The following is a 15,362-nucleotide window of genomic DNA, read 5'->3' on the forward strand; positions in this document are numbered from 1 at the left end:
CTTTTCAGGATTGCCTCAGATTAAGTTATCAAATAATCAATGCTGTCTGAAATCGCCCACTCCAGTTTTCTTTTCTTTTTCTGTTTCTTACCATTGTTTGCTGAAACTGAGGCTTTTTTCTTTGTTTTTTGCCCCTTTTTGTTCTAAAATCCTCACACAAATAAACAAAGACCTAAAACTTCTTTATTTAGAGTGACACCAAGAAGACAAAAAAAAAAGAACAGAAGATCTCAATTGCTGAACTTTATCAAAAAGCTGCTCAAGGCAGTGTGCATTTCTGTGTGTGCATGTAAGTGTGAGAGCAGCAGATGACAAACTAGTGTCTACAGAGATTTGTTCCACCTTAGCATTTTTCTTTTAACTGTGTGAGTCACTGAACAGACTGCTCCTGTGTGAGGAGCTTCACTCTTTTTCATCGTCTCTGTCAGGTCTTTACTGAAAACTACTCTGCTGTACATATTTCCACAGCTAAGACTCGGTTACTGTGGCATCTCCGTCTCACTTTCTCTCCCCTGTTATTCACTTGTTGAACAGTATGCTGAGCACACATGCTGCGGCTAACCGTGAGGCTCTGCTGCACCATCACATGACTTCACACATTTCCTGTTCTGAAATCTTCACACTATGCAACCACAAAGAAGCGTCTCAGAGCTGAGCTGGGAAATATCTCACCTTAGATAGTCTTGTTGGAGATTAATTTAATTTTAATCAACTCAATTTAAATGTATTTAGTGTCATTTTACAGCTAAAGAAATTGTGGAATGCTTTTTTAAAAAATTCATTTTACATTTTTAGTGTATTTGGTGGCTGTTTTGACCTACAGTCATGCTGAAGCTCAGCTTTTCATGATCCCTTTTTGTCTTAGCCGAACTAGATATCACTCAGGGCATGTGTTGACCCGATGAAAGTGGTTCTTAGATCTAAACCAGCAAAGACTTAGTGCTGCTCTAGAATAAGTTTTCAGGTCCATAAACATTTCCTAAATCTGTTGAATGCAAAGAACTATTTTGAGACCCATTTTCTTGTTCTGAACCAGTAATGAAACCACCTCAAAAACATGGTATGCAAGGTTGCATAAGCACAGCGGTTCAAGGAACTAATACAAATGTCAACTTAGCTGCCACGACATAACAATGTTTACAATGTTAACAGCATGGTTGTATAAGAGAGAAAGCTCAGGTAATCACTAAATCTGTAAGATTTTGGAGATATTTCACTCTGGACCAAAACAACAGACACCTGATTGAAAAGATGTGGGACTGTACATGGAAAATAACAGTAACTTGTATAAAAAAATGGACTTTTGGCAGGTAAATCTCAAACTCCTGGATGGGAACGTTTCTCATAGTGAGAACAGAACACTGACCTGAACTGATTACTCAATGCTGATTCAATAAGACCAAAAAAGGGTGATAAGTTTGATTGTTTTAAGTTAATTTTGAAGGTTTGATTAAATGACTGCAAATCAGTGGAATTACAGATAGATGAAAAAAAGTACTGATGAAAATGATGACATAAGGTAAAAGATTTTGGTTAAAAAAATGCAAAAGATTTGTTTGTGTACTATTCTAGCGTAACTGATAAATAACTGGAGAGAGCTTCTTTTAACTTTTAGTAATTTCTGAAAAGCTGAACAGCTCATAAGAGGACAAGCTCTTTTCTTCTCTACCTGCTTTCAGAAGCTGTAATCCCTTTATGGCTTGCAGCCATGGTTGAGAGAAATATGTTTTCAGGCGGTCCATCCCATCCTTACAAATGCAATATCTTTGGAACACCTTGAGGGATTTCTTATGTTGCTGTTTGGCACAAACAGTCACTTGGACCAAATCTTCTGAGCAGCTGCCTTGAAGATTTGTGTGAAGCATTCACATTTTAGAATTTGTTGCTTCTTTGCAAAAATATTTTTGAAAGAACCGCTTGTGGTCATATGTATAACTTCTTGTCCATTTGGAATCAGCTTCTTGGCCATGCTTGTGAGCACATAACACAAGAACACAACCCAACACACACCCTCTAACACAAGTCAGAAGGTCATCAACTTGACTGATTGACTGATTGTTGGAGGGACACAACAACAACGTGGGGAACCTAACCGTAAAAAATTTAGAAGTTTTGGTCTGTGTTTTTTTTTTTTAATCAGGTTTTGTTGTGTGAGGTTTTCAAGCTTCTGAAGACACAGTATGAGATGCAATAAATATAAATGACCTTGATTAACATTTAAACAAGATGCCACACCCAAACCTGAAAAAACTAACTGTCACATGTGTCTTGTCTATACTAGGGACAAGTTCTGCTAGTGTGCAGAGTTTAGCTGGGCAGTTCTACTAAAACATTTCAGAAAAAGTTAGGCTTTTCTTAACTCATCACTTACGCACTTAGACACATGCAGACATACTGCTGCAGAACAACACAACAGTGCACCACCTAATTATTTTTCTCCAACTGGACCAATTCACTGAAGAATTAACCAGGACTGATGGAATTTGTGTAGGACTAGTAAAAGATTTGCATGAACTACTAAGAAATGTGAGGAATGCTATGCATGTAGGTGTAAATGTATGCATGCAATGATATTCCTGTGATATGTTTGTCACTCACCGTGGTCGTGCGCAAACACCAGCAGGGACAGTTCCCTCAGTCTCTGTGCAATCTCCTCATATGGCCCACTATGCTCCCCAGCTCCATGAGCTATAAACACCAGAGCCCTGAGTGGAGAAAATTTCAGAAAAAAAAAGTAAATTCAGTATTTCATAAACAGGCCAACCCATTAACTTTTCTTTTATCTCTCTTTATCTCTTTCACCCAGGGACAATCACACATAAAAACAGCTTGTTTTCTAAATGGATGGGAGTGTCATGCTTCCTCAATTTACTGATAAAGTCTTGTACTAACTTCCACAAACTAAACAAAAGACAAAATGTTTACGGATGGAAAAAAAAAATCTTCCTCCCCGACAGACCACACAAAATTATTATGGAGTTTTTAAGTAGATGAACCTGTGCATCACTGATGTGATGCGCATTGGTGTGTGGGGAGAGAAAATAACATGGAGGATAATGACAAATTTTTGATGACAAAAAAAAGGCTGAGGAGTGAGACAGACGGTGTATTCAGATAAAAAGCAGCTCCCATCCATCTGTCTGCTTGCCTGCCTCCACACACCCCTTCCTGCCCAACTCAAAAACAGTCACAGAGGGCGCCAGGAAACTCTTCATAACCCATAAATACGCTGACAACAGCCGTCATTTTCACTCTATGGTCCTGGAACTTTCATAGCTCTGAGATAAAACTATGGAAACAATGGACACTGAAAATCGGGACTGTATGCACAGTAAGCATCTTATGTATTAATACAGCAGCCTCAGTGACTCATTTCCCTCCCAGTGTTAGAAATGTATTCTCTACATAAAGCTTCAAATTAAATAACCTTGTTTTTCTACTGAAGCAAAATTAGTTGCTGCTGATTGGTAAATCATACCATAATACTCACTCCAGCTTCACTTATTACCTAACTAACATGGTATATAATCCGTATTTTCAAATGAAAATATGAAAATGAGTTTTCTCTTATAGAGTTAGCTGATATCTGAACTGTTAATAGATTTCCTTGCATTTATTTTGTGCATGGGTGCAAAATTTTCATAACTTTAATAAAACTTCTTCTTCAGAGATATTTAACATTGTGTCCTTCGAAGAGTCAAACACCCCAATACTTCGATATGCTCCTACAGGCTGGATAAATTAGGAGGATGTATAGGTATCGGTTTCAAAGGTGAGGCTAACATGAAGTTCTTTAAATGCAAAACCATAAAAAATGTCTGCAACTGGCAGGCTACAAAACGTGCCTTACTCCAAGACACTCCATTCAAATATTTAAATTCTCTCGTGGTGATATTAGCTAATAAGTCCTTCTGATCTGTGGGATGACTATCCTGTAAATAATCCCATTATTAAAAATATGTCAGGCCCTATAGATTTGGTTTTAGGGACTTGACAGACAAGCCTTCGACAAGTGTTTGCCATGATAACTGTGCCACTCCAGACCGTTGCAACCTAGACCAGGAGGAAGCAAGTACAGAAAATGAATAAATGTATGTTTGCAATGATGCAGTGCTGGTTCGAAGCAATGTATGTTTTGACTTTGCCAGTACTGCAGAATGTCATCCTTAAAACCTTGTGGGAACACAGGGGCCACAGTGTCAGCAGATTGGTTGAAAGCTCACTGACACATGAGTGTAATGTTTTTATTGGGAGAACATTAAATCACCTATCACTGATAGCTGTCTTTCTGTCTGGGAGGTGATTTATCAGAGCTTTCCTACAGCACCTCACTATTTCAAGAGGAAAACTGTATAAACTGTTAAAGAACTGAATAATTACAAATAAATAGTGTATATGCAGTGATTTGTTAGCCAAAGTCACACTTGCACATATGTATTTTACAGGTGTATGACATAAAACTGATCAAAATGGACTAATGTTAAAAGCTGACAACATAGTGTAGAAATATTTAGTCTATTATAGACAGACGACCTGTTCAGGGTGTACCCTGCCACCCGCAACCCTGCACTGGAATGAGCTAGTATAGATGATGGATGGATGGATGGAATATTTAATTTTAAGTGAAGTTCAAGGCAGCTGAGAAGACCTTTTTTTTTACATTTTCCTTGAATATTAAGCAGGAAAGCATCACTGAAATATCTTTCTTTTTCTAAGAAGTAGCAGCAGTGCTGTGAAGCCAGCAAGAGCTTCCATAAGTAGCAGCAGACAATTAATCCAAATGCATTCAGCGAATGAAGTGAGTGAAAGTGTGAGGGGGGAGAGGAAGAGTAGAACAGAAGTAGCTGTTCATCAGGCTTCATTAGCACATTTTCCACCTTTTTAGCAAGCCATTGCTTGGGGCTAAGAGTTCCTCTGCACTCAAAATGAGCATGGATGTGTGTGAATGAGTCTCTTTGTGTCAGCACTACATTCTACAACACACATCCAGAGGAGCAGCAGAGTTTTATTGAGGTTAATTCATTTTGGGTTTGCAGTAAAGGCAACTGTATATTGAGCAATACACTGCACATGCCACTTGTAGTTTCCTGACTTGCTTTCTAAGATCCTTTCCATGAACAATTTTCCAAAATATCTATTTGTTCTGCTGGATTGCTGCACTTTCAGTCTTTCTTTACTACGTCTGCCAATGTACGAAAGGTCAGAACATTTAAATTTAGCTACTAAGAAATTCTCAAGTATTTGAAGACCCATAAGTTGAATCTTAACAAACATCTGCATTCATCTAGCTGCATGCATCTGCAGACAAGTGGTATTCAGCCATCATCAGTACGTTGGCTCAGTTGTGCAAAGACAGATGACTCTTTCCATTGTGCAAAAAAGAATCTGGTAAGGCTCGAGGGGCATTTGTTTGGGGCAAGTTTTACTTAACAGGCTTAGATGTTTTGATATTTTAGTCAATGACAGACACAAACCTTTGCCTTACATGGACACTTCCAAAGCTGGTCTTACAGAAAGAGAAGACCAGAAACATTTTCAATCCATTCAAATGTAATTTACATATCATGCCAAAGTTGGCTTTTGGATGCAGTTCAGGCTAAAATTAGACTCCTGTTTAAGGATATACTGATTATTTTCATAAAGCTGAAAAACTTTGCGACTTTTCACTTCCTTTATTGCATTATCTCTCTTCATCATGTCTTCTCTCTCATGGGAACTGGAGACCCACTTGTCTCTCACACAGTTTCCATTGCCGGAACAACACAGCTTATAACCAGACTTAATAAAACCCACAGAGAGAGTTTATGCCTCCCACTGGCTTTAGACAGAGCTACTCCAAACAACTACAGACCTTAAACAAAGCCAAAGCCCTAATCCCCTTCAAGCAATGCTGGTGGACTAATGCAAGATTACAGAACTTTTAAACCCCCCAACGCTGCTTCAGTTCACTACCTTTTACTGTGAACCGTTCATGGAAAATTCAACAGCTACATGCATTGTAGGCATTTTGCTGATCTTCTCACATTTAGGAAACAGACATTATCTAGAACCATAACATACATTTCACTGACTTTTTAAAAAAACATTATCTCTCTTGCTGAAGACACAACTAAAACATTGTGGTTTCTGTGAGACAACAAGGTGTCACAAGGCGGTTGTTTTGTAAAGGGAGATGTCAGAGTGACATGAGTGGAACTGCTGGCCATGAGAATGAAAAAGTACAGCCCATAATACATTGGACTTTTCTAACATTAACTTTGTATTTTTATCCCCTAAGTAACTGTCTTTGAGTGTGGAATTATTACATGTGTTTTCATGAAATTAGATTGACATAATTTGACATAATTAACTGTTATCAGTGAAATTTTATGTGACAGATGAAATTGCTGATTGGCTATTGCTCTGCAGTAAATGGCATATGCTAATGCAACATTAGCAACAATGAGAGATGAATAACTCTGATCAGCTATTATTCCTCACAATGGAGTGTTCTGCTGATTAATCATGAGTCTTGGCATTCATGTGGATGTTATTTTAATAACTACTATAATAACTAGCACTATGAGCAGGAAATTGTGACAGGAGTGACTTGAAGGAGATGGCAAAGGGCCCAACATGTTTACCAAGCCTTGACAATCTACAGAACTCAGTGTTATTGAAGATTTACTGGATCTGCTGAAACAAGCCTGAACAAACGATGCAACAGTTAGTTCCCAGAACTAGACACCACAACATAACAAAGCTTTATACCACAGCAGCTAAGGGAAGTTATGTCAACTTTACACAATGCTGAGCAGATACACTTATTGGAAAAGTGAAACTAAATCCATCAGTTATGTATCCAAACAGGGTATGAACCAGCGGATGAGAATGAATGACTAACCACTGACATTAAAACTGTTTATAACTCAAATAAACCTGTCCTTCCTTGTACTGAGATTGTGAGGAGAGAAATATGTATAAACCCACAACTTGGGGGGGGGGGGGGGGGGGGGGGGGGGGGGGGGTGTTGATCACTTTAGGATGATAGAGTACTCATAATGTAAACCATTCTGTGTTTTGGTGAAGATATGGCTCATGGGCTGGGTTTAGGTTGCATTAGGAGAAAATATGTGTTAATGAATTAGTAGTCATGGTGTAGATATGACTCCAAGAAATTCAGGTAAAGACACTATACAGAACATGTGCAGATTTTCTCAGAGACATCCCCCCTATTGAAGGCTAATTCGGCATCCATCTTGCATCCTACCTGTACTGTGAGGTCTCTCCAGCCAGTAAAATCAGTCTTACAGTGACTTTTTTCTGATCTCTTGGTCTGTCGCTTTCTCTCTTTATTTTCTTCTGTCCGTCTGAATAAAGTCTTCTTGTGTTTCTTTGCTGAATCAGTTGCAATGCACATAAGAAACAGGCGGTGTGTTTATATCAGTCTGCCTTTCCGTATGTAAAGTAGAACTCGGCTGCAACCTCACATGGGGTCCCGGAAGAAAACTTGTGTAGTGCGGTTTCTGAGCCCCAAGACGGCGTTGGGCAGAGACGGCTCCAGAAATGCATATAATAAATATCACTGTGTCATCAAATGAGTTCAGAACGCTTCCAAAGTTTCAAAGTCGGAAAGTTACGTAATGCATCTTTAAGTATTAAAGCATGAATCTCTGTGGTGAATGTGGGTATAAGTTATATACAACAATATACATATAATATATATTAGGAGCAGATTGTTTAAAAACATTTGGCAGTGTGGTAAAATGTCTTTTAATGTACCCGTACATTTTGCATTGCTAACTCTGCTCTATATCTCAAACACTAAAATACAGGGGCACTGTTTTTAATCTAAGACACCCTCAGACTTTGAGTCTAAACTCCCAGGTGACAGGAAGATTCGTTTTACTTGTATCAAAACAAAACAGAAATGACAGAAAAAAGCAACACAGGTGGAAAAAGCGGCAGCGTTTGACAGGTTGAAAGTGACCGTGTCAAACCAGTATAAAAAAAGGATGCTAGAAATGGGAAGTCATTATGAAGTACTTGTCAGAGTAACAAAGAAAAATGCAACAAAGAGGAAATTACAGTGTGATAAAGTAGACGGGCTGCAGCCTGGTGCAAGGAAATTTACACCAGTGGAACAGCATTCAAACCTCATGTACTCTGTCTTTCAAATATCACTCTGCAAAATTAAGTGTGCCAGACTCATTTTATCAGTTTACCAAACATACAAGATGAACTTTAACTGCTGCTGCTGAGTGCAGAGCTTGATGTAATCAAGCTAAAGTGGTTTGGTTTTTACTTCAGCAGGCAAAAAAATTACCAGTCATAATCAACTCGTCTTTCCACGAATGGTGACGCATCAATCTGCAGCACTTGTAAAAGGCTTAACAGCAAACTAAATGCCACAGCAGATCTGCCAACCATCCAGCTTAATGCTGCAAGGAAGGTATTAGCTGCACATGCAAAGCAGAACTTCTTATCACTTTAAACTGATGTAAAATTAACTGAGTGGATACACAGCATGAACTGAAAACAGCCAGAGGGTTTCGGTGTTTCTTTCACTTCTATGAGCACGTTTTTCTTTAAGGATAAAATTACAACTGAAGTCCACAACAGCAAGCAGCTTAGTTAAAGCCCTGTTAATCTGTTAGCATGTTGCCTACTCATTGTGTGGGGTTGCCTGTGTTCAGTTTTATGTCAACAGTACAGAACTTAAAAAGAACTATGACCTATCCTTTATTGAAAATATAAAAATATCTAAACTTTTTAAAATACTTTTTTTTAATACTAATTTTTTTCAAGTACACCTCATCAAATTATGTAATAAACCATTATTAGGTACATTTGTATAGCAATAAAACAATCTAAATAATTTCTGGAAAAACCATAAAATGACTTTTTAAATCTTGACTTTTTATACCTTCCTCCCATACTGGTGGATTTAAATGTAAACAGAGCAGCTGGTCATGTACATATGCAGAAATGTCAAACTACAACATAGCTGACTTGAAATCAGTTCTTGTCTGAGTCTTTTAGACATTTATACTCACTAATTCACAGTGAACGATCACAGTGGGCACCTGGAATCACCCGCTCAGTGGATTTCATGGAAATACAAATGTTTGTTATATTTTATACATTCAGCCGTTTAGATATAACTCACTTCTACATGAAAACATGAGCTGAACCATTTTGCTGAAGGCCCTTTGTCTCTGTAAAGTGCAAATGCAAACAAAAATAAAAGATAACAAAAGAGATCAGCAGTGAAAATTCAGGTAACATCATGACCCATTCACACAAACTGTGTATGCATGTTTGTGACAGCCAGCTGCATGCAAAAAAGAAACCTACATGAAAATACATGTGTGCAGTGCATATATAGCTCAACGTATGTGTGTGTGTGTGTTTGTCATTGGTGTATAAGTGTTCATGTGAGACCAAGTTACACATCTACTGGAAACGGTGTCAATCATTGTAGATGCCCCAGCTCTCTGCCTCTCTACCTTTCACCTACTTTCTACTTTTAGTGAAAGGACCTTGCAGGAGCTCCAAAACTTTGGCCTGATTTTTCTCAACGCTCCAAAAGAGAATATTTAAAATAAAAACACTGAAGCCAGCGGCAAATTACATCATCTTTCCTTCATTCAGCCACATTCTGTCCAAGTCAAGTTTGTAAAAAAACAATGTAATGACAAAGAGGAAACCTTGGCCTCTTGTTTGATAAGTCAATTGACTCTCAATGTTGCTCATTAACATCATCCGGAACGACATGAGCTTATTCAAAAGTCATTTTGTGTAGGTCAAATTCCTACAAAGGGTTTCCAGTTCCTTCAGTTGACATATAACTGTACAAAAATGGGGCATAGCAACAAAAATCTATATCATAAGGGTTATTCTGATACATTTTACCATTATTGTGCGTAATCTGTTCAGGCTACAGCATTATTTTCTATGTAACTGCTATCCTTGCAAGATATTAGACTTAAAATAAGGAAAGTTTGACTAACACAAACCCAAACCCTCAGGATGTAAAATGTCCATTTTGATACTTAAAATATTTTTTCCTCCAGATACAGGCTCACCAGGATGGTGAATTAGATGGTTAGATGTGTGCCAGAATTAAACAAATACACTGAAAGAAGTGCTTTAAAAATTGGTATATGACTTAATTAGCCCTGTTTGTGATCAATAAATTGATAATTTTTCAAGAAGAAATAACAAAAAAAGTTGTAGGTTTTTGGATTCACACAGCGAGAATGAGGGGCTTCTGCTTCTCGGCATCTTTAGGCTCAAGATAAATAGTTAAAACTATTAAGTCCCTTCTTTATAAAACTTATCTTATTTTCCCCTTATTTTCTACCTAAAAATTGCTTGCCTTGACTTTTTGTTTCAGCTTCAAAGCCTCGCTCTGCACCAGCTGAGGTTGGTAGGAAACTTTTCATATCACAGAAGTGAAAAAATGCTGTGCTTATTTTAGAAATAATCTACAGCATAAGCCTAACATGTGTCCATCCAGCAATAGTATCTGCAAATAGTGCTACTTAAACTTGTCTGTAGATCCATCATACAGACTGTAGAAAACTGTGTTTTATTATGAACAATCAGTTTGTGTTAAAGCAAGAGGAGAATATCCTGTCCTCAGCAGTAATACGCTCCATCGGCCTGTGTGTTAGTTTGACTTTGTATTTAGGTTTACATGTCAGGTTGTGTTTTTGACAAAGAAAATTTCACTCAGTGCAATGCAGTCTGATAAAAGAAAAAGCATGCATCAAAGCCACAAAATCAGTTTTGTTGATGCACTGATCTGACCAGTCAAACACAAAATATAAAGTTCTTGTGATTCTCCTGTCAGTGTGGAACAGCAACTGGCTTCTCAGCTCATAAAAAACTTAGTATAAAACAACTTAATCCAACTTGCAAGATCTTCCAACTCAGTAAAATCAATTCTATGAGTCTCAGTGAAGAATTTAAGCACCCTGTGAAAGTTCAAATGCGGTTTCTGTGGCTTTTTCACTTTGGCCTGAACTCATTTTTGTGGAGCTACTGAACACAAAGTGTAAAGACCATCCTGCACAAAAACAGAAGCAACATAAGTGCTCACAGCAGTTTAATGCGTAATATTGTACTAGACTTATATAAAATGTAGGTCAAGCTATGTACACACCATGATGCATGATCTATGTCTATCACTGCTATGCCTGTTTGCAGTTTTAGTACCTTCAGTGGCTGGCCTCTAGTCAGGAAGCTCTTACATAAGCCATCCAAAAACAGAAGCTCTAAAACAGTCACAACACAGAGAACTCTGTAGATATTTTAGGTTAGGTGGTTTATCATTTAATAGAGAAGATGGGAGACTTAATGTATTTATGCATTTTCAAGACTTTTTGATGCTATAAAACTATAAAAACAGGTAGGTGGATAAGCCGATTTGAGCTGATGCAGGTGTGTATAAGCAATAATTAACAGGGCTTTTGTGCTACTACACCACACCTGTAGTCCCCAGTAGCATTGTGGGTAGTTATAATGTCCAGTGTTTGTCTCATCCAGCATGCAAACAAAAAAAGAACACTTAGATGTTTTACAACTAAGATACACAGAAGTAAACACAAAGATAGGACAACAACCATGTATACAAACCCGTAAAAAATTAACTGTGAGTTTTGAATAAACATAGACATATTCCCACATGCTGTTGTAAACTATAAACCAGGGTTTATGGAGCAGTTACACAGCAGAGGCGCAGACTCTGTGTCAGTAAATGAGTCACTGCTCGGCTTTATAAGATGTGTGAGCTTGTTTGTGTGTTGTTTGTGTGACAAGTAAAACCTTGATTCCAGATGTTTTTTGGGAATCTTCTGTTTATTTGATCAAATTATTTTTCTTGCATGCTCTCACTCTGCATGCAACTGTAAGCGAGTGTGACATCTGTGTTCTGTTTCGTGCTCTGCCACAGCCACATGTGCGAAGGCTGCAGTGGATTTACAAACCATGCCAACACATACCACGGGAGGGTGTGGAAATATTTCACTAAAACTGTAAACTAGTTACATTAATTCTTTTTCTTTTTTTTTTTTACTTAACCCATTAATCAAGTTCTGTTCAATGTCATTTTGGCAAGGCAACAACGCTGTCGTTTGCACAACAGAGTGCCAAATGAGTCAAGATTTCAGGCTTTTAGCAGACGAACTGTGATGCTGTCCACTTGTGTGTAGAACAAAACTGGGACACAGTTAAAAAACAAGGATATCTGTGTACAGGGGAATGAAAGCAAACATTTGCCTTTATTTGCCCAATTTTGGAAACTTGAGCTTTAAAAATGAAGCATTGTCTGTTTCTGCATGTGTCACTCAAATCTGTGATGCTCATCTTCATGATGCTCTTATGACATCCTTGTTTGCCTCCTGGTGTTATGTGCTGCTTTATGTACAGGAAATTATTTTTTTCAAGTTGAGATCATGGTAAACTTTAGCCATGCAGGGGGCTGAAAAGCTGATTCTTGATTGTGGTTTTTTTCCCCCCCAAATGGGGTCATGACTCACAATGGTGCATCTGGTAATAATCACTTTGAGAAGATTAACATAATTAACAAGTTTTCATTAAGTATGGGGCATGCTGTGACTAGACTGGAGATTATTCGCATCTTAACTCAGTTTTCTGTGTGTACATATTCCACAAAATACAGTGGTCCAGAGCATCAACTGATAGTTACATTTAATAAGTTTGATTCCTTGCAAGGAAGGCGTTTCCATCAGGAAGACAGCAAAGCCGTCTACACGGAGGATAGACTGCATTTACAGAGAATAATTTTTACACACAGATATGTATCAGAGGACAGAGTATGAGAACAGCTGTGACAAAGCAACCAGCACAGATAATCTTTGGTGACAGTGCAAAAACATAATGAACAGATTCAACAACAGAACACATACAATTACATTATAATTACATGTGTTTCAAAGAACGATGATGAATCTGAGTCCTAAAATATTATTAATATAAGAACCACATGATTAAATTAATTCTGTGGTTGGAGAGTATGAGGGCATGTTCAAGCAGTTTGACTCCTAGGCTGCTGTTTGAATGTGAAAGCTTTATTTACAAGACTAATCAGGCCTTATTAAGAGTGTACTGATGTAATATACCCTGACAGTGGATACACTCAGTAGACCACTGTCCGCTAAATGCTGAGCTGCACTTTCTAAATGCACTGGGCCCCATCTGCTGAAGTTGGAGTCATGTGACTATGAATGAAATCAGACATGTGGTCAGAATTACTTGCAAAAACACAAGATCATATGACAGCACTTCAAAACAATAAGTCAACTCTGTTAATACCCTACATATGCTATTGCTTTTCGTTGTACAGGCTGAAAAAACACTAACAAGAACACCTTTTCCGCGTATTTCTCTCCGCTTTCTACTGACCTTGGAGGACCGGCGGGCTCCCAGTAGCGGCAGAACAGGTGCAATCCGTCGGCGTTGACGATGTGCTGCAGGTCGGTGTAGGGGACTCCCTGCGGGCTCCGCCGCGGTGAAGCTCCCGGCTCGGGCATGGATGGGTTTTCTGTAAGAGAGACACCGAGCAGCGATGACCACACATTGCTGTCAAACAGGAAGAAGCTAAAGGCAGCGACGATCAGACAGGCTGCGGCGGTTGCGACGCTCATCGTTGGTTATTGCTGTCTATTTATTTATTTATTTGGCGCATGTATTAGGTATGCATCGGTGATGATAGTTTGCGTTGCTTTGCCCGGATCTAATCACGAACTGCGCGCGCACAAAAAAAAAAAAAAAAAAAAAAAAAAAACACAAACACGCGCGCAGAAGCGCGGCTATCAGAACGTCCGCGGCCAGTGTTACGTCACGAGACCATATTCTCTGCTCTCTCACTCCACTCTCTTATTTTGCACCTCTCCGTGTCCATTTCAGATCAAAAGTGCATAATAGAGTCCATCCCGTACAAACACTGAGCCGGGCCACTAAATAATAACCTGCTTTTGAGTCAAGAAGCTTCACTCTGTCCTGTTACTTTTATTCTCATTCTCCAATATGTACACATAGACTACTTTGACTTCTTCCTGCATCGTACACACATCATTTCCCTCTTTATTTCTTGCATTACCCTAGAATAACCCGCGGCTTGTGGTCCAGCTGGTTCAACTACATACTGTTAATGACTCGCATCATTACAGTTCAGAGAAAACAGCGTGCCACCTGACACACCTCCGCCTGGAAGTAAAAAATAGCCCCTTGAAGCGAAGCTATGCCCTGTGATGATCAGGCGTCGTCTTTCAGGTGACCTGACCACAAATAGGCTACTCGCCTTTTCTTTGGACAAATGGTTGGAGTCATTGATAACCAAAACAATCCTTTAAATGTGAGCGAAAATAATATTTTATCCCCCAATGCTTCAAACACATGCCCATGTCTACTGTATTTGTGTCTTTGTTTCGACAATCAGGACATCAAAACGAGAGTTAAATTTTGATCGATTTTCAGCCTCAGTAATCGGCTTAACCTCCCATTTCTGTTGCCAGTTCTGTACAGTGAATTATGGTCCACGTCCGTGTTAGAACACATTGAAGCACGTAAAAATGACTGAATGAAAAATAGGAATCATGTGCATTACACTCGTAGAAACAGTCGTTATCGGCATCAGCTTGCGCGAGGAGCTTCTTACTGGAAAATGCTTAATGTGTGCGTAAAAGCTCGCTTTTGTTTGTGCTGAAAACGTTGACACGTTCACGCACCTTGACAGGACAGCAGAATGGTAGTTGCCCACTTGCGTGATTTTACTGAAGGCGCAAACGAATGTCTTCATTGAAGCTGATATTAAAGCCATGTAATGTAATTCATCTGCCTTGGCTGCTGTCATCAGCGCGCGCACAAGTAGATCTGCTCGCAGTGACAGTAACAGTAAGGTCTGTGGGATATAGATAAATCAAGCCAGACAAAATGTGAGAATGTCCCTCTTAACTCAGACTGGTTAAAACCAGAGAAATGCGTGCTGCTGATGGAGATAAAGTAGTCTAGCATCTATACTGCCCCGCAGATACACTCCAAGTTCCTAAACGCCGAACGAACTATCATAAGAATATTAGCTAAGATTATGGAGATGAACCAACCTGAACAGAAGCGTCTGCGGCAAAGTTTCAGCTCCAATTTCTTTCTGTTTGTAATTCGCTCTTCTTCTGAAACCCGTCAAGACAAGAATGCAGTCGGAGACGTTTCGGGAGAAACTAAATAAGTATTCAGACACACACACACACACACACACACACACACACACACACACCCTCTCTCTCACTTTCTCGCACCCTCTCTCGCCCTCTCTCTCTTACACACACATTTTCACCAGAGACGAAGATGCTCTTCTG

At 38.9% G+C, this 15,362-nt stretch overlaps 1 protein-coding gene across 2 annotated transcripts in view; it reads right to left on the reverse strand.

Annotated features, from left to right (window-relative positions):
* Nucleotides 1–15,274, reverse strand: part of mgll (monoglyceride lipase) — a 35,405-nt gene extending 20,131 nt beyond the window's left edge. Inside the window, exons 1-3 of one of the 2 annotated variants that reach the window (XM_042004935.1) lie at nt 15,111–15,274; nt 13,411–13,549; nt 2,599–2,705 (exon numbers count right to left, since the gene is read on the reverse strand). In XM_042004935.1, coding sequence (XP_041860869.1) covers nt 2,599–2,705; nt 13,411–13,538 — 235 coding nt within the window. In that variant the 5' untranslated portion in view covers nt 13,539–13,549; nt 15,111–15,274. Of the gene's footprint in view, nt 1–2,598; nt 2,706–13,410; nt 14,045–15,110 lie in introns of those variants that run through there. The other variant, XM_042004934.1, reaches the window with a different exon arrangement.
* Nucleotides 15,275–15,362: the final 88 nt, after the last annotated feature.

This window comes from Melanotaenia boesemani, chromosome 13, assembly GCF_017639745.1.
Source record: "Melanotaenia boesemani isolate fMelBoe1 chromosome 13, fMelBoe1.pri, whole genome shotgun sequence".
Classification (NCBI taxonomy): domain Eukaryota; kingdom Metazoa; phylum Chordata; class Actinopteri; order Atheriniformes; family Melanotaeniidae; genus Melanotaenia; species Melanotaenia boesemani.